General features: G+C 41.3%; 1 protein-coding gene across 3 annotated transcripts in view; it reads left to right on the top strand.

The window, feature by feature from the left end:
• WDR17 (WD repeat domain 17) overlaps positions 1 to 25,359 on the top strand; it is a 108,891-nt gene that overhangs the window by 74,185 nt on the left and 9,347 nt on the right. The window contains exons 12-26 of one of the 3 annotated variants that reach the window (XM_019534638.1): positions 1,111 to 1,275; positions 2,769 to 2,971; positions 3,194 to 3,343; positions 3,436 to 3,566; positions 6,165 to 6,290; positions 9,994 to 10,149; positions 10,700 to 10,764; positions 11,162 to 11,294; positions 13,745 to 13,836; positions 15,971 to 16,070; positions 17,234 to 17,373; positions 21,146 to 21,166; positions 23,450 to 23,561; positions 24,287 to 24,428; positions 24,530 to 24,628. In XM_019534638.1, the coding sequence (XP_019390183.1) occupies positions 1,111 to 1,275; positions 2,769 to 2,971; positions 3,194 to 3,343; positions 3,436 to 3,566; positions 6,165 to 6,290; positions 9,994 to 10,149; positions 10,700 to 10,764; positions 11,162 to 11,294; positions 13,745 to 13,836; positions 15,971 to 16,070; positions 17,234 to 17,373; positions 21,146 to 21,166; positions 23,450 to 23,561; positions 24,287 to 24,428; positions 24,530 to 24,628 (1,835 nt within the window). Of the gene's footprint in view, positions 1 to 1,110; positions 1,276 to 2,768; positions 2,972 to 3,193; positions 3,344 to 3,435; positions 3,567 to 6,164; positions 6,291 to 9,993; positions 10,150 to 10,699; positions 10,765 to 11,161; positions 11,295 to 13,744; positions 13,837 to 15,970; positions 16,071 to 17,233; positions 17,374 to 21,145; positions 21,167 to 23,449; positions 23,562 to 24,286; positions 24,429 to 24,529; positions 24,633 to 25,359 lie in introns of all 3 variants that reach the window. The other 2 variants (XM_019534636.1, XM_019534637.1) reach the window with 2 other exon arrangements.

Consider the following 25,359-nt stretch of genomic DNA (forward strand, 5'->3'; position numbering starts at 1 on the left):
GGGATAGATTTCTCAATTTCTGCAGTTCGTGCTCTAGAACAATAAAAAATTGCCCAGATAAGACAAACCTGAATACTGTCAGGTAGATTTACTTATTTTATCTTTACAGATTATAGCATAAGTAAGAAGTCTTTTAGAATATAGCCTTAGGGTTTTACAGGAAATACTTTTCCAAGGTAAAAGTGCTGAACAGCTTGAAAAGGAGCAGCAATTATTTTCAGAAATGATTAATTGCCAAAATATCTCCATAGGAAACTAAATTAAAATGTTGTCTTTTGGGGGAGGGGGGAGGATCAGACTGAAATTTCAACACACACTTAATCAAAAGTGTTTATTTTCTATTTTGTATTTTCTCTTAAGAACATAAGAATTGTCATTCTGGGTCATACCAAAGGTCCACCTAGCCCACTGTCCCATCTCCAGCGGTGGCAAGTAATGGGTGCTTAAGACTTAGAGAATGAGTAATGATCATAGTGCACTACTAACAAAGTACCACATATAAGACTGACTAGATTTCAGTGCAGAATTTAGTAATATCAAGAGATGAGTCTGAGTGCATGTTGTGGGAGAGAAAATTACAGGAGAGTTTGGCATCTAGAAGTAGGGCTGAGTCATCCAAAAGTGAGGCTACATGTGAGTGGGAAGGTACAGGGGTTCAGCATCTGGTAAGCCAAATGAGTTTGCTTGGAGATAGTGGGAGAACTGCTCACAGGTGAAGAACTTTTCCAGAAAAGGCTGATCAAAAAAAAAAACCCACAAGTGATGGATAAGTAACTTTTATCACTTTTTTTATTCACTGTTTGACTTTGAATTCAGCTGCAGTCAAATATTATGTTCATTGATTTATTTTTAAATGTTGTAATATGTATGGTTTTGTAACACTGAGCACAACACATACAGGCTATTGACACAGAAATGTGTTCTGTCAATGTAGCAACTAATCTTTTAATAAATAGCACAGACAAAAATAACAGAAAAAAATCCACTGCAAACCCAGGCCACATTTTCTGAGTATACATTAAAATTTGTGTAACTGTTTCCATTTTATAAAATTAAAAACGTTCCCAGTGACTCCCAATGCCTGATGACTATACTGTTGTTGTTCTGCAGAGATATGATAGCTACTGGCTGTGAAGATAAAAATGTTCGTGTTTATTACCTAGCAACCAGCTCTGATCAACCACTAAAGGTTTTTAGTGGGCATACTGCAAAAGTGTTTCATGTACGGTGGTCTCCTTTAAGAGAAGGAATCCTCTGCAGTGGCTCTGATGATGGGTGTGTATCTTTGACTCCAGGAGAAACTTAAGGTCTCAAGTTGTAGTCCTTCTAATAATTTTAAATATTGCTGCTATCTTAGCATTTATAAACAATGTTCATGGTTCAAATCATGGTCCAAAACTGTCCAGACAATATATCCTTGATGGAACTGTGCAATCTGGCTTAATCCTGTGCCTTAACTCCCATATCTGTTTGAGGAGTCCCATGCTTCCAGAGTACAATGCAGAAGCTGTCAAGGGAGGACAGAGAGACAAAGCAATAAAGGAAATACAATGGCTATTGTGGATAGAAGCCAGAGGGGGCACTGCACACCTGGGTGACAAGACCTTCCATTGAATCTCTGTTTGGAAGATGGCTCTCTCAAAAGAATGTTGTTATGCTTCTCATAAGTTAGCTCTGGAAAACTATAATTCAACAGCGAGAGAAATACTATGGCTGTAAACACAAGAATATATACATGCATTAGAATTTCCATTTTACAATGATAAGAAAAGATAGTACTGCTAACTATGAGGTCATAAAATACAAGTGCCTGTCTTGTATGTTTAATCAGATGCTGCCTATTGTTTTCTGAATTGATCAGATATCTTAATTTTAATAAAAATCTTGAATGACTTCAAGCTTATGTATGAATCTCTATCATCATGGTCTACCACATTACTTATAAAGAGTAGAAGTAAGTTGCAGTCCCTTTAGTATGAGAGAGAAGAAATTGCTGCAGTATATTTTCTATCAGGGCCCAAGGGCTTCAGTATTTGGTTTGTCTTTGGGTCCATAACAGCCTAAGATGTTAGTCTCAAGATATGCTACAAGCTTATCCTCCTGGCTTGTCAGGAAATGGTTGCAGTGGTGGCAAGGTGATCTGCCCACAGTATCAACTTAAGAGGTGGCATGTGAAAAAAGTGGCTTCTGCTAGAAGTGCAGCAGCAGCTGAAAGTCACTGTTGCTCCTCTGCCAGACATCTGGCTATGTCACTATACTGCTAGGTTGTAAAACAGAAGCAAATGCAGCTCTCTGGGGATTAAGTAGGGAATGAATGAATTTCCATTATTTATGTGTATTTGAGTTGACTTAAAGCAGAAGTTCCCAAACTTGTTCTAATTGTGTACCTCCTTCCAGATTTACCAGCTCCCCACATATCCCTACCAGCATACATTTTATATTTTAATCCCTTAAATGCCCGTTATAATAATGAAAATTAAATGTTACACAATTTCTCCAGTGTACTTCCCAGAGAAGTCGTGCTTACCCCCAGGGTTGCATGTACCACAGTTTAGGAACCCCCAGTCTAGAGGAGTCGATAGGTCTTTTATTTCAGGGCATTTTTGAGAAACTAAAAAGAGCTCAGGGCATCAGAAAGGAAGTTTTGTAACACATCTTGTGTACATCTAAATATGTAATATTTCAACGCTGTTTACTGTAGTTGTGTATTTATGGTTTATTCATGTTGAGTATGTTGATGATACAGGCTTTCTGCATCTTATTTGCAGTACCGTTCGAATATGGGATTATACACAAGATGCTTGTATAAATGTTCTTAGTGGACATACAGCACCTGTACGGGGACTGATGTGGAATACTGAAATCCCTTATCTGCTAATATCAGGCAGCTGGGACTATACAATTCGGGTGTGGGACACAAGAGATGGAACCTGTTTGGACACCGTTTATGATCATGGTGCAGATGTATATGGTAATATAGTTCAAATGCTATGGTTTTCATTTTCTTATTTTGTTAAAATGCACATTTGCCTTGTACCTTAAATGGGGATCAGCAGTTTTGAGAGAGAGAGATACCTCTTGTGTGTGTGTGTGTGCGTGCACGTGTGCGTGTATGTATTTACATCTATTTCTCTCAAAACTACTGATTTCTATATCATTATCTGAATAATTTTTAAAACTATTTCTCCATTAGGATTAACTTGCCATCCAAGCCGTCCGTTCACCATGGCATCTTGCTCTCGGGACTCCACTGTGAGACTTTGGTCTTTAACACCTCTAATAAATCCTCTCCAAATAAACATCCTAGCGGATAGATCTTGGGACGAAATTATTGGAAATACTGGTAGGTAAATGATACATACTGCTGTTATTTTTGCTTTGTTATTTAGACTATCATTAACAATGCTTTTGTGCACAAATGATTTTATTTCTCAGATCGTGCTGTGGAAGCAGGTGCTCTTCCTTTGCTCTGTGGTAAAGTGTCCAGAGATATTAAACAAGAAGTAGACAAACTGAGTGGTAATCCTCGAGGGAAAAAACTACGGTGGTTTTCAGAATGTTTGTCGGTAAGTATTTAACAACCATAAACTTAGTGTGTGGATGTACATTCAAACCAACCTGCAAAAGAAAAGTTTTTTCCTGCTCCATCCTTCCTTATCCCTTCTGCTATTTCAGTGACAGTTTCTAGTTGTAAAATGGCCCTAGTAGCACTGGTTAAAAAATATTAATGAAGTGTTTTCCCATTAGAAAACAGAATTTCATCAACATTTTGCACAAGAAGAAAGATTTTAATAGATTTTCCCATTGGGAAAATATAAATATTTGATTCATTTTAGATCTCCTTTAATATGTGTTTTTCCCTGAGCTACTTCCTCATGGGAATTGTAGTTCCAAAGTGTCTCGTGCTTCCATTGTCCTCTGTTGGCCCTGCTTTCTTTCCCAGTAACATCTCCCCTGAGTCACCAAGGCCTCTGTCTATGGTAATAAATAATTGGGCACTGGCAGTTCAACCACAGGGAGAAACTAAGGCGTAGACTTGGGAAAATGGCGAGGGTGTGGGCATGAGTAACCAGAATTAAAATACTATGGTTATGGAAAGTTAAGTCAACAAAATTAAACTAAAAGTTTTGATTTGGGAATATTGCAATCCCATTTTAAATAAAAATGTATAGGACTTTATTCCACAGAAAAGTTGAAAACCTGTGATATTTCATCCTAATCCAAGATGAAAACTAGTGTCAGAATACCAGAATTTTACATGGTTCAGAAACTCACCTTTGACCAGCACTATTTTTTAAGTCTAATAAACTAAAGTCAACTTGTTAAATCCTGCAGGACCCAGCCCTCCTTGGTAGGCACAAAAGATATTGTGCTTTAAACTCATGACATTTTTTATTTCCACATAGGCTCTTACAGGTCAAAAGTTTTATATTTGTCATAGTTTGATTTACTGTGTTTCAGCCCAGGACTCATGGGCCTAAATCCTTGGGCCCCAGTGGGGAAAAAGGCTGTCTTACCACTGTTTGTTCATTTTATCCAATGACTATTAAATGGAAAAGGCAGGAGTAGGAAATAAAAACTCAAGACCCCTTCCATTCAGGGCACAGTTTATCTCAGAGTGGAAGCAAACATTGCCTTTTGCTGCCTCTGCTGCTATAAAATTTTTTATGGCGGCACGAAATTCAAGCACACAGGCCCCAAATGCAGCCGTGACAAAGGTAGTATCAGTTTGTGCTCCTGTTTAGTGATGAATGTCCAATTTCTTGATAACATGAGAGTACTGACCACTTGCAGCTGCCTGCTCACTACAGCTGCCCCAGGCAGGTGCTCTGGGGATTTGAGGGGCCCTATCCCATGCACCTGGCTGGATTTCGTTGTTTATAGAGTTGTGCCCTGGGGAATCTTGGGTTTACCTGCTACAGAGGCACACTCCTCGGATCTCCAGGGTTGCATCTCTGTAAGCTGGGAAAGCTGTGCAGGTGCTCCCAGGGGTTGATGGGCCTGATCCTATGAAGGTATGCAGAGGACCAGCCCCTCAAGCTCTGGGAGAACACTCCACCTGCTGTTCTGCAGCATCAATGGGCAGGACAATGGGCAATATTTACTTTGCCCATTGAAGCTGATCAGCTCTCCTGGGATGCATCCTATCAAGGCTGATCTGCCTCATTTGGTACCATCTGTTTCTGGAGTTACCAAGATGCGCAACAAGGTTTCTTCTAATCCCACATATTCTCCCTGCCTGGGCTAGCTTCAGCAGGAAGGTCAGAGAGTGCTGTTGGCTCTGCTGGATAGAACATCTTGCTGGGAGGTGTAGATTGAAGCTTCCCTCTGGCTGAGAGGGAAGTGTCTAGAATTTGGCTCTTCCACTCCCTGAGCATGTACTGTATACACTAAACTGTTGGGCTATAAGGTGAGAGAGCCCTCCTGCTTCTCCTACTTTCTGGATATCAGGTTCTAGTGGTAGTTTATCTGCAGCTAACATTTCCGAGACTTGCTAAGAGTTGCATGCCTTCCTAGGCAGAACAGAATCATAACAAAGTGTAAGTGACCAGGCCAGGTCCCTTCTGAGCGATCAGAAAGGCAGAGTAAGTTACTCAGGTAGGGAAAAATCTGCGTAAGTGCTACTAACCCACCAAAAGGGAAGTTAGGATTTGTTTGTGATGACTGAGACGTGCACATTTACAAAGGGGGTATGCAAACACTAGTCTAGCTAAACAGTTTTTTAATTTCATGAAGACATTTCCAAAATAGATTTTCTGCCACACACATCACATTATAAATGCATGATGTGTGGTTATTTTAAAAAGTCACTCATTTCAGTTAACAGGCATAATTTTCTTTGTCATTTATGGGTAATAGTCATTTCAAACTCATGCCAGTTGATTATTCATGTACGATGCCATGCTTTATAGGTTAGAGCTATTTTCACAGATATCTTCTTACCACACATGGTATATACATGCATGTTTACCTATACTGTATTCTGTGTGTTAACTGGTACAAAATCTGGTCCACACTCATTATCTGTATTCAGATCATCATATGTTTCTTTTATCCTGACATCCTTGGAAATTGTTTACCATTTGAATGGACTAAAATTATGTTTTAAATCCTCTGTAAATTCCATTTTAATCTCTTTTCAACATTTTGTTTAATGATTTCAGCCTCCAGGAGGCAGCAAAAATTTGTGGGACCTAGTTGCTGTAATAAAAGGACAGGATGATAGTTTGCTTCCACAAAACTATTGCAAAGGAATTATGCATATGAAACATCTGGTTAGATTTAAAATGGTAAGTAAAGCTTGCAGACCATGTGAAACTTGTTAATCAGTAGTTTTATGTTTCAGTCATAAAAAAAATATAAAATCCTGCTGCTTTACTGTGAATAGGAGACCCAGATTAGAAGAGAGCTATTTCTTGCTTTTGCAGTGGCTTGTGTATGAGAACCTGCCAAATGAATAATGCATATATTATTGACAGGCCCTTTTCCTTCCTGTGGACATACTGCATTCTTGTCAGGGTCAAAAATTATTCACTGGCCCTTTTGTTTTATTCCTTATGCTTTAAGGTTTTTCTCAACCTGGCCCTTCTGTTTTTCCACTCCTGGATTTTTCCACTCCTGGGCAGATTGCCTTACTCTTCAGTCTACCAATGATAGGTGGCCTATTTTCCTGTCTCCACTTGAGCAAATGCACACTTTCTTCCACATCTTTTCCTAGAATCCTGCCCTGCCTTGCCAAACCTGTCTGTAAACTTAGAACGCATATTTTTTCAAGTCCTTAAGATACAATACAGGTGAAATTCCCAACAGGTCATAGCTATGTAAGTGTTCAGGAGAGACTTCTGATTCATGTTAAATTAACTTATTTTGTCCTTTATTCATTAGACAGTTTTACTTATGTGGGGCAGGAACTGTATTTGATTCTGTACTATGTGTTGAACAACTACAGTGGGGTTATTATCTAATCGGGGCCTCTTGCTATTTTAAAATATGTAATACTTATCCTTCTCTCTTTTTTTCCTGTTAAAATGATTTTTTCTGCATTTCTCTGGACTCTCATTTGTCTCCTCATGAGTTAATCAGGAGGAACAAGACCAAGTGAAATCAAGAATCTGAGCATGCAACTACTCCATAAGTCATTACACTACACTAGAAGTGCTCATGATAAAATTTGACTTGCAGTTCTCTGTACTGTTCTGGTCTGCATTAGAAATGCATGCAACACCCTTTCGTTTAAGTGGTAAAATATTAGGCTTTTTTCTAGTAAGTGTGGGGAACAGGTTTTCAGGCCAGTGAAATAGAGGAAATTGGAAAAAAAAAAACATTATAGCTGTCTACATAGTGGAACCAATTTACCGTCTCACTTTGTTCTTTTCTTTTTTTTACACTGTGCCATGATGTTCAGCTATCTTGAGATCTTTGAATTACCAAAACATTAATGTCTCTATTCTTGTAACAGGGCACTGGGGCGTTCCTCCTCCTTTAAGACAGCAAGCAGCCTGCTGCTTGCAGGCTGGCAGAGGCAGCGTGCAGGTGGCAAAGGGGGTTAATTAGGGGCCCATCTGACTGGTAGCAGGTAGAGAGATATAAGCCCTGAGCCTGAATTGGTCAGGCAGTCCAGCTCTAACAGCTATGAAATGGGAAGCTCTTGGGAGCAGAGCAAGAGAGTTCCTGAATTGACTGTGGAACTGAGCAAGCCACTCCGGAAACAAAGGGAGGGCAGGCAGGGGATTGTTATACAGGGAGGTGGCCTTTGCTTTGTTATAACCCAGAGAAGATTTGAGTGCCTATCAGAGGACACTGGTGGTTCTTATTAAGGTGCACCATTGGGTTAGCCTGGAACCCTGTAGGGCAGACTCCAGGTCTACTTAGAATGTCAGTAGCCCAAAAGTGGCCAAGAGTGGGGCCCAGCAGGGAGTGCAGGAGCTCAGAGAGTGGGAATCAGAAGATCCACAAGCCGAGGAGGACCCAGAGAGGGCCTGGGAGTAGGATCAGGAAATCCATGAGCCTGAGGCCCAGGTGGAGACTGGGAGTGTGATCGAAGGATCTAGGAGCACAAAGCAGGTCAGAGAGAGACCTCCTGTGTGGGACCGGAGGTTCAGGAGCCAGGCTTTGGCTGAAAGTTGGACTAGAGGGTCCACGGGCCCAGAGAAGGGGTGAGAGATGGACTAAAGGGTCTATGAGTCCAGTGAGAGGGGGCTGAGCATAGGACAGGGTCTGGGAACCCTGAGAGGGGCTGCATGTGGGACCAGGGCTTCCAAGGGCCCAGAGATGGGACTGAGTGTGAAACCAGAGTCTGAGAGTCCAGGTAGCGGCTGTGTGTGGGACCTAAGGGCCCCAGAGCCCAGAGGCAGGCTGTGTTGGTGACCAGAGAGTGCAAGAGTCCAGAGAGAGTATAAGAGTCCAGAGAGAGGGGATGAAAGTATTGAGGGTCTGAGTAGAATGAACATCAAGTGACATCATTAAATGGTAAGACCTGCAAGGCATTGGGCATGATATAGGGGAGGACAGAGCCACACAATGAGTTCTACAGATGCCTTGCAGGGGTATGGATGGGCCAAGAGCGCCTATTTAGCTTGAAGGTGGAGCTATGATTAAGGGGGTCCAGCAGAGGCCCAGTGGTAGTTTGTATGGACTCAGGCTCACTCTGAAATCCACGGGCAGTCTTCCTTACACAATATTCAATAAGAACAAGGTGTATCAGGCAAGTGATCAAGGGAGGGCTACATTAGAGCCTAGATTGGGCAGGAGTCGCATGGCCACCAGGGGGCATCCATGACCACCTGTGTTACAATTCTATTCCACTGAGATGCCATATAGGTCAAATAGAATTTAAGCCTAGGTATAGTTTTGAATATGCAAAGTGATTGACTCTGCTATCATGTTGCTGAAACAGCAAACAAAAAATACTTGTCTTTTAATAGCTCATCAGGATCAAACTTTTATCATTACATTATTTTAATTGAATATTCTTGAACAGTACAATCAATAAAATATTTTTGATGCATCTTATATTGTATCTTGTATTAGACCCACTGTATATTGAGGTGAGCTACTTGACAAGCTTTCAGGCATCTAGTGCCATCCCTCCCACCTAGGGAAAAGGCAGACGCAGGCTGAACTAAATAGCAGGGAAGAACTATGCACCAGAATTAACTCTTAAAGAAAAAACCTGAAGGACAGAGGCACACAAGCACCAATAGGAGCTCACGTTTCACAGAACAACTACTCCCTTTTCAGAATCACAGTCCTTATACAGAAAGAGAATTTACAAAACAACTCCAGAAGACATGCCTAGAATAAAAATTCATAACCTTTGCCCCCCTCTACACATTACACTTGTTGCACAATTACTTTAGACTGGCTACCCATGCAAACTAACTATGACTCCTTGAAGATGGCCGACCAGCTATAAGGTTATTGCTGGAAAATGTGTAATAACTTTATAGCTGGTTTCTATCCAGCTTTAATTTGCACATGCAGCCTGTGCCCCCAACAGCTGGGACACCAGAGCTGCTGTGATCTATTCTACTCTACTAACTAGATTGCCTATTCTCCTGCATATCTATTGTTTTCATAAGGACTCCTGATAACCTCTTCACTCCTAGCTTGCATCCACAACAACACTCCAATCCTACTACTCAATCAAAATGGGTAACTTTTAAAGGAAAAAAATGTCCATAGGGTGTGAAACATACAGCACGTGGTAAGTTTTTTGTTTGTTTTTTTTAATGAGGAAAAGCTAATTAAATTCTTCAAGGTCCTAAAGTTTTCCTTTAAAAAAACTTCATCTGTTATAGTTATGAAGATAGTCTTAGCATGTTAACAGAGTTTAATTCATCCAGCGTTTGTTTCCTAAGTGTGCAGGAAGCACGTTTTGGTGTTGCTCATCAGTTCCTGGTGTTGCTCATGTTTTTTTCAATGACAACTTTGTTATTATCATTGAAATATTGGGTTTTAATGCTTATCTGTCTGTCTTTTTTCATTTGCCAGTCCAAAGCACAAGAACTAACAACTGTAAAGATGTCCAAATTTGGAGGTGGTATTGGTGCACCAAGCAAGGATGAGAGACTGAAGGAAGCAGCAGAAATACATTTAAGATTAGGGCAAATTCAGAGATACTGTGAACTTATGGTGGAACTTGGAGAGGTAAGATACTTAATTGGTAACTTGAATCAATTAGCAAGACTAGTAGAAGACAGTACTTGCTCAAAATCAAGCTAATTGTATACATGCTTTTACAGACAGACAGACATAATATAGCAAACAGTCTATACCTTTGCAGGCAATAAGAAACAAACTTAAAAGCAAATACAATAACTGAAAATGTACCATGGAGAAAGAAATAAACCGGAAAACAGTAGTACACACACCCACACCCACACTCCCCCCATGGCTCATATCTGTATATCTATATAATCTCCTTTAGGAGATTTATTTCAGGACTGAGTTTACTCAGTAACCCAGAAATTCTTTTTCTTCATTTGGTCCAAAAGCTTGAATTGAAAGTGTGGTTCTATCAGTAATTCTGATCCCAGGAGGCAACAAATGTGGAACCCTAATGTGACATTTGGTCACATAAATACATCCATAGTTCTAGTCCTTGATTATATCAGCTCGTGTGTGTTCAGTTTACAAGTAACAATTTTGTTTCTAAATGGAAAACATTTTGGCAAAATGTCTCCCTCTTGTGTTTTAGTGGGACAAAGCACTCTCAGTTGCACCAGGTGTGTCTATGAAATACTGGAAGAAGCTAATGCAAAGGTAAGGCAGAAAACACAATTTCACTTGTAGTATAGGCACAAAGAGGGAACAAAACAAGTATAAATGCTAGTAAAGTAAACTGCAGTGGTATCTGTTACAGCATTTCCCTGGTGTTGCTTTTATTGTTCATTAGCCATTGTGGTAGAACTGGCAAGCATTTCAATAGAGATTACATGTGTAGAAAGCCTGAACATTTTAAAACATTATTCATTCATTTAGAGGTTTGATCTGGAGACCTTTTAGTTCTTTTTATGAAAAAATCTTAGCTAAGTTACAAGTCACTTGGAATCTGGTAAGACAAAAGTGCTTTAATGATGTTTATATACTGCTTCTTGTCCCACTATTGTGCTATAAAAAGTTAACATTAAGTATCCAGGTCACTTTTCATTTTAATTAGGAGATCTGACCAGTTAATTCAGGAAGAAAATGATGATGTCATCCCATACTGCATAGCTACTGGCGATGTGAAGAAACTAGTCACTTTTTTTACTTCAAGAGGCCAACTTAAAGAGGCTCTGCTTGTTGCACAGGTATTCCACGTTATCTTGAGTTAGTGAGCAAAATGTATTTGGAAGAAGTAAATATTGACTGACTTCTTGGATATATGTTCTGTTAGGTGGTCGAGAAGAAAAATTCCAATACATATTGCAGATTTTGCTTGTGTACTCAGTAGGGCTGTGTGAAGCTTTGGTTGCTGACTCAATTCAGTGGAGATTTGGCGGCCAAATCTCCGAATCCAAATCAAATCAGGAGACCCTTTAATCTCTCCAAATTGAATCGGAACCCTCCGAATGGATTCAGAGAGATTCAATGATTCAGACATAGACACAACTTTAAATGTTTTTTCTACATACCTCAAGATACCAGGTGGCTTGTGAACGCTGAGATGCTGGGGCAGATGGAGTATCCCACAGGAGCACGGGGGTGGTCCCCGGTCTGCTCGACAGCAGACCCGGAAGTGCTTCTAGTCCACTTTCAGGTCTGCCGTGGAGCATGCGGGGGACCCGTCCCCCCCTCGCTCTCTGGCTCAGTGACTAGTGCCTCCTGGGTCTGGGGGGCACCTGGGGTTCTCTTGCAGCTGATCACCAAGCCGGGGGGTGTGGGTGGGGCCACTGTGCCCTTAGCAGCGGACCCAGAAGTGGTTTCCATTGCTTTTGATAAGTTTACATTTATAAATACACCGAGCAAGATTTAGCCACAGAGGGCATTTATACACCTACATTTGTTTCCTCTGATGTGCTGGAAATCCAGCACATTGGAACAGATTCAATTAGTCAAGTCTGTGGAGCACACAAGCTGATGCACCCAGAACTATGTTGCATGCATTTGTATAGACAGTGAATTGTGTGTCAGCACTGAGAAAATGGCAGCGATGCATTTTTGAACTAAAAAACCTTTGTGTTTTAGTTCAAAAGCGCACCTCTGCCATTTTCTCAGTGCTCACGCACATTTCGGTGTTTAAACAAATGTATATTTGTATGGTGCTTTTAAAAGAGCCTGGTGCTGTGGCATAATCATGTGTAGAAATACTCTTTTTTCTTCAGCCAGCAGGGCCAGGAGGCTCTGGTAGGGAAGTGAGGGGCACCAGCAGGGCTGGGGCCTGTGGTTTGGGAGTAAGGGGCTTGGACCTGCATCTTGATGAACAAGGGGAGCAGGGAGAGCTCTGATTTCCCATGATAAAAACCCCAAAATCAAATACCAAAATTTATAGACACTTGGAATTTATTTTATTATAGTGAATGAGGCACTGGTAGGTTTCCAAACTGCTTTAACATTATAAAAATAGCAATAAAACATTGTGTTCAATTGATACCTATATATGTATATAATTGTGTTTCATTTTAATTGTGGATTTGGGGGCTCTTATCAGAGAATGTGTGGTTTTTATCAGAGAATTTGCAATTTTTAAACAGAGAAAACAAGGATCCCCACCCATCAGTTGCAGGCACTGCCAGCCTTCCAGCCAGGCAGACTCTTAACTGCTGTCTACCTGTAACTGTGTCTCAGGCTGAGCACCTTCTTACACTCTCTCTGACAGTGGCAGAAGCAGATGATTTAGAGTATATATGAAGCGGGTATCCCCCATTCATTATTGGTTTAGGAATGTCAGTGGATACATCCCTGAGTGTTTTAAGTGTTTTAGTCCTTCACTGGCTTAGCTGGGAAATCCAGGTTGAGGGGCTAGGAGAAGACTTTCATTTGGACAGAAGTGGAAACTATTCGTAGAGCTTAGGGCTGAGATGCAGGAATAAGGTAAAATAATTGTTCTGAAACCTTCTTGTGTTTGTTTATTCTTATATCTCTGCATGCATCTCAACATACTTCTGTTTTCTAAACTGGTTTCTTATGATTGCTCTTTGTTTTATTATTCTTTATAACTTGTTTATTGTCAGTGGTAAGTGTGATTTCAAAGTGTTTTCCCAAACAAGCAGGGCTCTTCTCCAGAAGAGGAGATTTGTAATTTCTGAGTACATGACTGGGCAAATGTGTAAATCTTCTTGCTGGCGATATGGCCTCTGATAAAAGCTGACACAGCCTGGGTGAGACGGGTGAAGGAGTTGGCCCTTGGTGCATCTCAGGGTGGTCAAGCAGCAGGTGGCAGAGAGGGATTTGGGGATTTGAAGGACACTCCTGATGGTGTGAGAACACCTTGGAGTATATCTCAAAGATGCATCTGACAAAATTTGGGGTCAGGGTATATTACAGCAAGCATCAGACATGCATCCTTTATTTCCATCTGCTTTCTGAGGTCTGAGAAGGTTCAATGCAAGAGCATGGGAGGCTTGGAGTCTTACTTTCCCCTTACAGCCTTGCATACATGAATGGAATTAGTTGCTGTTTATTTCTAAGTAAGTTTATGATGTTTAAATATTTCTGTAATTATTTTACAGACCTCAAAGTATCTGTTGGAAAAAAAACATTGTATGGGCTTTTTTCCACTTTGGTTAATAGGTTGATTAATCAATATATTGATTTCTAGGCAGCTTGTGAGGGAAATATGCCTGCGCCACAGCTCTCAATATCAAATGGATCTTTTAATCCTGATGGAAACAACATGGAAGACTACAATGAGTGAGTTGTGTAAAGAAGATTTTTTCTTAATTTTTTTAGGGCAGTAAATGAAGCCATTGAAGAAGTTACACTAGTAGTCCTGGTAGTTGGATTTGATACCAGTAGTGACAACAGTTTGACAAAAGAATACTATCCCATTTTTTATAAGGGCAAGGCAGTGCATTAACTGCTCTTGCATTAGTGGAGCTCATCAATGAATGTACACATTTCCCTTGATTTATATTGTACATGCATTCCCAGAGAACGGCACATAAATCGAATTTGCATAAAGCGAACCTACTTTATAATGTAACAAATAGGGATAGGTCCTATGGTGGTGAGGGAGGGAGGGAGGCTGAAACTAGGGAAGGGGCTGGGAGAAGGGTGCCGCTCCTGGGGCTGCACAAGGCAGCAAACCAGAGGGAACTAGAGTGGCACTCGCCCCAGCTGCAGGGGCCCCAGGAGCAGCCAACTCTAGATGCCTGTAGCAGCTGGGCTGCACCATGCCTTGGTGCAGGCATCTAGTGTCAGCTGCTCCCAGGGCCGCTCCAGCACAGGCTGGGGTGAATGCAGACAAGCGGAGCACAAGCGGAGTCACCCCCGGGGCTGCAGCAGGCAGCAAAGCAGAGGGAACAGTCAGTGGGTGGGGGGGGTTTGCCTCTTTCTGCTCCACGCCCCTGGGAGGGCTATGGGCTGGGGGCTGTGCCCTCCCAGGGGATGCGGAGCAGAAAGGCGCACTTCCCACACCTACTGACAGTTCCCTCTGCAGCTGACATGGGCTGCTCCCAGGGCTGTTGAAGCCAGGGCTGGGGTGAATGTGGCCATACCCAGCACCGCCCTCTTGTCTGCAGTCACCCCAGCCCATGCCGGAGCGGCCCCAGGAGCAGCTGGTACCAGCTGCCTGCACCAAGGCACAATGCAGCCCAGTGGCTGCAGGCCGCTGCACAGCTGCTCCAGCATTGACTGGGGTGAGTGAGGACCGGCAGAGCCCTGGGGTGTTTGGAGCACAGTGCAGCCTAGGTTCTACAGGCAGCTGCTGTCGGCTGCTCCTAGGACCGCACCCCTGAGGCTCTGCTTGTCTGCACTCACCCCAGCCCATGCTTGGAGTGGCCCCAGGAGCAGCCAACACCAGCTGCCTGCACCAGGGCATGGTGCAGCCTAGAAGCAGACATGAATGTGGGCAAGTGGAGCCCAGGGGGAGCATAGTGCAGCCCAGTGACCGCAGGCTACTGACGCCAGCTGCTCCCAGGGCCGCTGCAACCAGGGCTGGGGTGAGTGGGGTTATGGCCCTTTCCCCTCCCCCCACAGAGTTACCTGCTTGGGTGGGGGGGGTAAGGGGACCATGTATGCTGATCGCATAAGAGCGAATTCATATATAAAGAGCCCACATAAATTGAGGGAAACCCATATGTCAGTTGTTGCACGAAATTGTTTTTTTCCTGATAAACTTAAAGTTTGAAATGTGTTTTATGATGCATTCTAGTGTTGCTTACTCATTAATTTACTCAAAATTGCATTTTTTTAACATGTAAACACACATTATGATGCAGTCCTCTAGTAAGTATCACCAAGTCCAGGGTCTGTCTCACTGATATACACATGTTCTCTTCTGCTCTGAAAACCTTCACTGCATTTCACCACTGAGCAATTTAACACCAAGTATACGCCAGTGATCAAATTTTCACATAAAGGCAGACACATATCCACAAAAAAATGCATGTACCCAGTCTTTATTGGCATTCCTAGGGATTAATCATGTAACTGCATGTAGAACTGGCACAACTGAACAAACATTTGTGTTTGCATATATGATTTATGTTCATAGGTTTTTATTTTTAGCAACCAGATGGATGTTCATTCAGATTTGATGTGCATAATAAGCAGTTTAAAATTTGCTGCTGTTCACCAGTTCTGAAGAAAAACTCACAAATTCATAAAAAGTGATTGTACCTGAAAATCAGGGTCTTGCACATATTAATCCACACTGGGGCTTTCATGTTAATACACCTAGGTTTCAAATCTTCCACTTCGCTGTAGTGGAAACCCAGGAGCCAAAAGCACAAGAGGTCAATCCACCCTCCCATGTAGGTGTTAGGGTTGCTTTAGTTGTTAACTCTGAAAATGTTCTAGCAGAATTCCTGTTTTGTTATTGCAGACTCCTACACAAAGTCAGTAAAGAACTGGCAGAGTGGTATTTCCAGGATGGTCGTGCAGTGCTTGGAGCATGTTGCCATTTAGCTGTTGAAAATATTGAGGTAAAACATTTTTTTTCTTTATGTGGTGCAGAGGGAAAAAAACGTTAATAATGAGTTACTCTGAAAGCAAATACCATAGATGTTTTCTACGCTATAAAGAACAGTATTGCCATCAGTTTAAATATTTTAGATATTTTTTCCTCGTGTTGATATTCATAGTGAAATCCTGGTCCCACTGAAGTCAAACCTCCCATTAACTTCAACTGGGCCAGTATTTCACCCTTAGACAAAGAAATATCTCTTTAATACTATGCTAGTGAATGTACATACTTTTTCTATAAATAGCTGTATCAGTCCCAATAACTGTTTGTTGCTGTGGTGCCCCAAACTCTCCATTGAGGATTTGGGGCTTCCCTGTGCTACACTGTGTGAAAAAAAAATTCAGGGAAGATACAGACCCTCTCCTGAAGGACTTGCATGCAAAATCAATAAACAGGCAAATATAATAGGCAGATAACATAATGCATGAGAGATCTCTTATTAGTTACATTTTCCTTTTTTATTTTCATTACTCCCAAACAGCAGTTATCTATTTAGGCTGCCCAGGTGCTTCAGCCAGTACATCCCACATTCCATTTTTCCTCCCTGCAGAAATAGATTCAAGTTCAGTGGGAGATGAGGTGGAGGGGAAAGTAACCAATCTTTTAGTCTCTTGGGCACTAAGTGTTTTAAGTGTTTGTGGCCTCTAATACCTTATACCCCTCTCCTGTCTGTGCTGGCTGCTCCAGCCTGTCTTTACTCTATGGAGAAGGTAGGCAGGGGAGACTCACAGTCAAAAGTCTTTTTGATTCAGGAGTAAGGGGCAGCATGGCATCCTGTGTACCTTGCAGTCCTTTCAGGGAACCAAGACATAATAGACTTCATTAAGACAATGTTAATTTGTTGTTGTTATTTAGACTTTGCTATTTAAACAATTCGGTTTGACAAAGGAAAATGTTACTGTTTGTGCCAAAGGAAAGTAGTTCTGTTAGAAAATATCACAACTACATAGCAGACAATCATTAACTCCTCTCAGAGCCAGACCAGTCTTAATTCATTTAATGTATGTTTTGTCACTTTGTAATACACACAATTTCACAAATGAATGAATGTAGTATGCTCATCATAGTGAATCCTAAAAAGTGCTTCTGTCACTTAATAATATGATTTTCTTATTGAGCAAGCTTGCCATGGCACACCTGATTCGTGGAAATGAGCTGGAGTTGGCAGTCAGTGTGGGTACTGTCTTAGGAGAAAGTGCAGCGCAAGCAACACATTATGCTCTAGAATTACTAGCAAGAAAATGTATGACAGTAACAACATGGTAAGAATTTTTACTCCAAAGACATTTTTTTTCTTAAAAAACAAAAACAAAACCGCCCCACAGAAGTTGTTGTACTTGATTCTGAAGTCTTTATTCAGGCAAATCAACAATAGGCAGGTAGAGTTTTGCTTGAGGGAGAGTTGCAGTATCAGCCCTGTAATGAATAAAGAACCCAACCATTGGTCATTGAAACCAGAATATGTATAGAATGCATTGTAAATGAGTAAACATGAGTGATTATCAAGAGTGTATTTGAAAAGGTAAAATTATCTCACTTGTCACAAATTAAAGAATTAATACAAAGTTAATAAAAATAGATGTGGAAACTTGGGAAGAAGCAAGTCAGAGGGGGAGAGTAAGTAGCAGCTTAAAATCTATGATGTAGTACTTAAAAGTATTTGAGAGGTGTAAACACCTAGGTGAGGGGCTACTTAGAAGAGTTGAGGAACTGTTTAGATGCTATAGGATTCCTGTTTTGACTTCTTCCTCCTCCCCCCAGTAGAAAGAACAAATGTCCGTGTCCCAAGCCCCCAAAACTTCAAATGGTTCAAACTTCCCCCACCCTTTTTCATTGCACTGTTCTTATCAGAGCAGGGGTGCAGTTTAGGTCTGTACACCCACGTGCTTACACCCATTAAAAAGAAAAAAAATGCTTTTTACCAGAAGAAGCAGCATGTTAGTTTGATCCGGCTCTGCAGTACCTGTATAGATCAGACACTTCAGCAGGGCATTTTGGCACTTTTATCTAATAGCTGATTCAATCAGCTATTAGATAAAAGTACTTAAAAAGCCCCACTAAAGTTCCTGATCTATACAGGTGTTGGGTGAGCTAGGTCCAGCTAACATGATGCCTCTTTTGCACATGTGCTGAGTTTAAAGTAAATGCCATTTTGGTGGAGGGGGTGGGGAAGGTTAATGTCTGTAAGCAACCTGTGATAGCAAGTATAATATATAGTCATAGACTGTGCAGGAGAAGCTGTGGGAGCAGTTTCAGGATTCATTTTCCATTTAGAGAAATGGGAATTAACCTGGGCAACCAAACTTCTACTTTGTTGTCAGAGGTATAATTTGATTGGCCAGCTAGGGGTATAACAAAGTTAGCTTCCTTCCACAGGAGAAAGTATGTCAAATTTAATCAAGAAAACTGTTGTATGAATACTGACTGCATGAATCGGTTGGTTTATTGCTCATTCTTATAATGGTTTAGCACAGGAGTTGGCAATATTTTTGGGCAGAGTGCCAAAAACGCCTTGACTTGTAAGATGTTGGCATGCCAGGTGTGGATGGTGGGGAAGCTAAGAGGGACCTGATCCTTGTTTTTCCAACGCAGCCCTGGCCTCTTCCCTGCCATCTGCCCGGAGGCATGCATGCAGCTGTTGCCAGCCACAGGCCAGGCTGGAGCTCTGGAGACCCCGGTGCAGTTGCTTGCAGCCTCCCTGCCACCTGTTGCATGCAGCCTGGACTCCACAGTTGGCAGTAGGGGCCTGCTCAGAGCCTGGGCCTGCTGTGCTAGGCAGCCAGGAAGCTGCAAGTGGCTGCACTTTGGTCTGCAGAGCCCCAGCCCAGCTGGTAGCCAGCAGCCGGTGCACATGTGCCTCTGGACGAACAGTGGGGCAGGAGTTAGTGCTGTACTGCCACAACAAGGATTGGGCCCCTCTCAGCTTTCCCAGCCATCCACCCCTGGCATGCCAACATCTTACAAGTCTAGGTTGTAGGTGTTTTTGGCACTCTGTCCAAAATCATTGCCAACTCCTATAGTAAACCACTGTAAAGGTGGGGAGGCTGCACCAGGGTCTGCAAAGCCCCAGCCCTGCTTGTTGCCAGCAGTGGGTTGATGCAACCTTGGGATGGATGGCAAGGAAGTCCCTTTCTCACTGTCCGCCCCAAGAAGCATTTGCCAAACAAAATGCCTTCATGTGCCACTCCCCGGCACACATACGGAGGTTTGCTAAGCCCTGGTTTAACACAGCAACAAAGGTAGCAGAGTTGTGGACCGTCCTCATAGAGTATATCTTATAGTGTCAGTCATATCAGAGCATTCAGAGATTCCCCAAACTCTTTACTCTGGAGGGCCTACAATCACTGTTGGAGTGGTTACTTTTGTATGACATGCGAGTAGGAGGCACCACATGGGATTTAAGATGACAGGAGAACTGATATGACTGTAATACTTGTATCTTTCTCCTCCATATTTAAAACAGACTGTTTTCCTGAACTAAAGACCTCATCCTAAAGGCTGCAACCTGGTAATATTCCTGGTACAGCAGTTATGTAGTTCAATACATATATTGAACAGCTTTTGCAAACATGGGATTTGTCTACACTGAGTCACTGCAGATCATACAGAAAATGTAGAAAAGTTACTTTAAGCAGGTTAACTGCACAAGTATTTACTCCTTAGGTGGATTTTGCACTCTGTTCTGAGCTCCAGTGACTGAAGTGCAGATAGAATCTCAGTGTTGTAATCTGTGGTCATTACAGGAACTTTTTGAATAAATGCGTAAGGAGAGCCTTGAGCAACATTGTTTCCCATGCCTTTCATATACCTCATTACAGCAGTAATGTTGGAATGATGTTGTAGCCATCATGGTCTAGGAATTACGTGAAAGGCAAGGATTTTTGGGGGGTGATATCTTTTATTGGACGAACTATATACTTGGGATAAAGTTAGACAAGTTAACTTTGCAGTCAAAAGCTTGTCTAACTTTATCCTGGCTATACCAACAAATGGTGTCACCTAAAAAATTCTTGCTTATAGCTATAGTGACATTTTAAAGATAATATATGTCTAACTATACCTATACTGTCAGCCTGACAGGAGAGAGAAGTCCTAGATTGTTTAAAGTATATGTAGTGTTCCCTTTACCATTCAATTTATTTAAGAAGAATGAATAATTTATAAATGTTCAAGTGCCCATTAACTGAAATAACTACACTAACTCTTGTTTTGCTGTAATGAACCTCTCAGAATACTGGAAAGGCCTTGGTCTACTGCTAATGAAATGTGTTATTGATGAAACTATAAATTCTTGCGGTGATATTCTCCTGAAAACAAGCAAAAACAACTTGGGAAAAATATTTAGTGCTGATATATTGTAGTATCAGGCTATTTTTCTTATTGTTCTTACAAATCCTAAAAAGATACTTCATTCCCTTTTCTGGGTGCCTAATGAAAATGAATCAGTTGAAGGCTTGAATACTATATCTGACCCCCATTCACATTGCGATTTCTAGTCCATCCTGACATTGTTTTCAAAACTGGTACCTGAAAAACATTTCAGGTAATATGGCTCAGTTGATAGGGTTTGGGCTTTTGTGGAAATGCAGACTTTTAAAAAATGTTTGTTTTTAGTTTTTTCAGATATTTTTTCTCTGGTTACACAAGCTAGCACATGCTGACAATGCCATGTTTCCTGAAATTTTTTTAGGAACTGATCTTAGAGAAAACAGGCAGGAAACATCATTTAAAAAGTCTGGATTAGGTCTCTCTCTCTCTCTCTCTCTCTCTCTCAATGTTAGCTGCTACATGTTGAATCGTACAAGCTGATTTTCCAACAAATCTGTTTATATAGTTTGTGCAGCAGAGAGCTGAATCAAGTCATTGGTATAAATTGTTGATGTTGGTTTACAAAGCCAAGCCTACCTACCTCTTGAATTTGCTGCCATTGTTTTCCCTCCCCACCATCCCCCATCATCATTAGATTTGTTGTCTTTTAGTAAAAAACATTTTTAAACATTTTTGTTCATTACTATTTCAATGTCTTCCTTTTAGCTTTCCATCACTTGGATACAGGTATTTAATTGTTTCTAGACAGGGATTCTGAAGAGTTCACCCTGTGCTAAAAATAACCTTAGATTATATAGTTCTTTCTTCATTTTTTTTAAGTGCTGATAAAACATAAATTTTATCTATATGTATAAATATGGCTAGGAGTGACAAGCAGCTGTATGTTGAACCCAGCACCTCCCACTGCCTCAGAGCAGATTCCAGGGTGCAGTGCAGATGCTGGACGCTTGTTGGTCCCAGCCCTCACCACCACACTAGAGTCTCCTGATTGTATTGCCTCTGTGGAGCAGTCAACACATTAGCTCAGCACATGTTAGGTAATATGATCTGGAGATACTCCATGCTGGAAAAATCCTAACTTTACTATGATGTGAAAGCACTTATCCTGCATTTTATTGTGTGAACACTTGGACACTAATGTTTTAAATGCAGTTAAGCTATCCTAAGTTTAACGTATGACAAGGCCCTCAGAGTCTTGTTTTTTAAATAGTCATTTTAGTGTAATATCTTAAAATTATTCTAAATCAAGTAGAAACTGAAGGGAGAGATAAGAAAATGTCATTATTAAGACATACCTACTCCTCTCCACCACATTTAATTTCGCAGGTTGTAGTCATCAGTATGTTAGGGGTGTGTGAAGCAGGCTGTATTCAATTCAGATTCAACTTGATTCAGCAGACAATGATTCAAGTCCCTGATTTGGATCACTGTCCTGATTTGATTCGGCTGAATCTGAAGATTTGATTCTGGTTCGGAGAATCAGTGATTCAGTCATAGACATAGCTTTATGTTTTTTCTACATACCTCAAGGTACTAGGCGCAGCTTGTGAACGCTGAGATGGTGGGGTGGATGGAGCGTCCCATGGAAGCGCGGGGGGGGATTCCTCTGCGCACTTGGCAGCAGACCCAGAAGTGGACCAGAAGTATTTCCAGTCCATTTCTGGGTCTGCTGTCAAGCATGCAGGGGTCCTCCCCCATACCCACCCAGCTCAGCGATTGGCCACAGGGCATCCTGGATGCCCCCTCAGACCCAGGAGGCACCAGTCACTGAACCAGGGTGTGGAAAGGTCCCCTGCATGCTCCACAGCAGACCCAGAAGTGGACCGACTTCCGGGTCCACCGCCAGGCACGCTGGGGACCTCCCCCCGTGCTCCCATGGTACACTCCGTCCACCCCAGCATCTCAGTGTTCATGAGCTTTCTGGTACCTTGAGGTATGTAGAAAAAACATTTAAAGCTGTATATGTCCGAATCATTGAATCTCTCTGAATTGAATCAGAGGGTTCTGATTCAATTCGGAGAGTTTAAAGGGTCTCCTGATTCAATCTGGATTCAGATACTTGGCCACTGAATCGGGCCAAATCTTCTCCAAATCAAATCAGCAACTGAAGCGTCGCACATCCCTACAGTATGTACCCAGAGAGATATATAGTGCCAGAATTCAACAAGGAAGTGTTACGTTCCATTTGAAGAGCCTTTAAACCAGAAATGTTGCTTTTCTCCATCATGAGTAAGAGAGCAGTGAATAAAGCAAGTGCCTTTTGACAGATGTTCTCAATCCTTGAGTATACATACATACTCACTGTTTTGGGTAATTCTGCGTTGCTGGAGAAATGGTCCCCTCAGTCAATACATTCACATGTTGCTTAAATATGTATTTCTCCATTTTGCTTCATAGGTAATGCTTTTGCATTAGTGGTTGTATTCATTTCTGGTCAAATTAATGAAAAATATTTAATTACTTATGATAGAGATGTGGGGATACCAAGTTACTGGCCCCACAGACACAGGGATAGCAGCCTTAGTAAGCTGTGCTCATAAAACAAACTAATTTTATGACAGAATCTTTCAGTTGGGTCACAAGGGAAGTAATGTTCAAACCTGAAGTGGTATTCCTTATAAGTTATTTTTATGTGAGATGATTGTATATTTTTAGTAGTGTGGCAAATCCTGGGCTGAAAATTACTATTTCTTGTGCAGTTCCATTTAGTAGTTACAGTGAGGCACTTCTGAATGAATATTAGTAATGATTAATATTGATTTCATGGTGTTTTGGAATCTTTGTACCTTATTAACTTCTAGAAGTTAAACTAAATCCAGAAAGTGGCCAACTTTTCTTAAATTTTGTGTGTCACCCCAGTAATGTAGGCTTCCAGACTGATCCCATTGCTCCCTTTCCCTTACCACAATGGATATTCAGTGAAAGAGGATAAAAGCATAAAGAAGAAAACAGGCCTACTCTGGCATTACATATTGTTATGAGTAACTGTCACATCTTCTGTTTGCACAGGGATTTGGCAGCAGATCTTCTCATGATGACACCCAATAATGAACTTCAGTTGGTAAAGCTCTGTGCTTTCTATCCTGGGTCTGTGGCAGAGATAAATGACTTACATGAAAAGGTAACTTCAAGAACCATTTACTTGAACAGTAGACAGAAGTTATATATTGATCTGTTTCTTAATGAGTAGATATGTCCCACTACTAGGAATGAAGATTGTCCTTCATATCCATTTTTGGAATTTGTGTTTGATTCACACTAGGGATTGATGTGCACTCAACAGGAAATGTTCATTTGCTTTATATTATGTGGCTAGTAACAAAGTAAGGTCAGGTTCTCTACGTAATGAGAATTTGGTTTTCCCTTATGGAGTTTACCATCCCCTTGTCATGGAAGTCTGGCCTCACTCCCACACACAAGATTTCCTTCCCTACCATCCTGACTGTATCTGGTGGCTACTGTCTCCCTAGCCTGACATACTTCCTTTGCAGCCTGGAAAAATCTGTTAACACTGCTTGCTTGACTTCTGATTCTGACTGCACATCTAGCTGTTACACAAAGTAGCCTTGCCATGAAAAATCCGTGCAAAGAAGGACTGTGGAATGGGGATGCTAACATTTACCAGGGTTTGGAGACTAGACCGTCTGCTCCTCTAGTTCACTCCTTTAGGTCATAAGAGTCATTGACTTAGTGTGGTTACATACATTAAATAATCTCATCAAATGATGACAATTGCTTTTTTCTTTCTGTTGGAGGTATTCTGATTTGACTATACTATGTGTGAATCACACTGCTTGCTACCATATTCAAACAAAATCATTTCTTTGTAAAACCTTTGTTTTCTAGTGTAATCTACCAGGTGTAGAAGAATGTTTGCAGTTCGCAGAGACAGCTGAGGCAACTGGAGATTTATTTGAAGCCATAAAGTATTATTTGCTAAGTACAGAACCAGAAAAAGCCCTTCCTATTGGCATTCAGTATGTTAAAGGTATGCTTCTGAATGGAAGAGACTGATCTAAATGGAGTAAAATGTTTCAGTTTTTGGCCGCTTATTTATTGTCCCTCTTGTTTTTTCATATTTTCCAACAGAACAAATTAGTAGCTCAGATTGGACTTTGGATTCAGTATGCCCATACCTTGATCTTCTAAGCTATATACGCACAGAACGATTGGTGCTGCATAAATGTAGTGAGTGAGTATATTTTGTCACAATTATAAAATTGATACTTCTCTTCTTTACAGTTATGGAATGTCTTTCTTGCCCATGGTCAGTAAGCACTTGGAAATCTTTCCATCTTAGCTCTCAGTTATACCATCTGAATAAAAATTACAGGTACAATCATGCTACTTAATCCTACACTCCTAACTTACACAAGTAAAAGGTTGTTTTTACAAATGTTGAGACTGATAGTTAGACCTTAAATTCAGATTCAGGCAAATTGTTTGTGTTCATAGTAACAGACTATGATCTTTGCAGAGACTAATGTAGCCTTCTGCTGAGCTGAAAACTCATGTCACAGAGATGATGAAATTGTTGGGAGCACTTCAGACTACAACTTGTTTGGGGTTTTTTTTGGAAAGGTTATGAAGAAGGTAGCTAGCTGTAAGATGGAGCTTATGTAGCCTCTAGTCACCACCTGTACCTTGACAATCATTAAATAGTTGTTGGTCTGTGCTCAATACAAAGGCTGAATTTCTTGCATTAGTATTAGACTTGTCAGCTGCCTTTGAAACTGCTGTTCATGAAATTTTGATAACTTAGAGCTGGAAAACACCAGTTTTATCAAAAATGAAACATTTTGTGAAAATGAGTTGAATTTAACTAAACTAGCAGACTGCAGACAGGGTATTATCTGCAAGGCATCCCTGCAAGGGATCAGGGTGGCTTGGGAGGCAGGAGGGGGGTGGGGCCAGGCAGC

The sequence above is a fragment of the Crocodylus porosus genome, unplaced genomic scaffold (assembly GCF_001723895.1).
Source record: "Crocodylus porosus isolate Cpor-Errol unplaced genomic scaffold, CroPor_comp1, whole genome shotgun sequence".
NCBI classification, from domain to species: Eukaryota; Metazoa; Chordata; order Crocodylia; family Crocodylidae; genus Crocodylus; species Crocodylus porosus.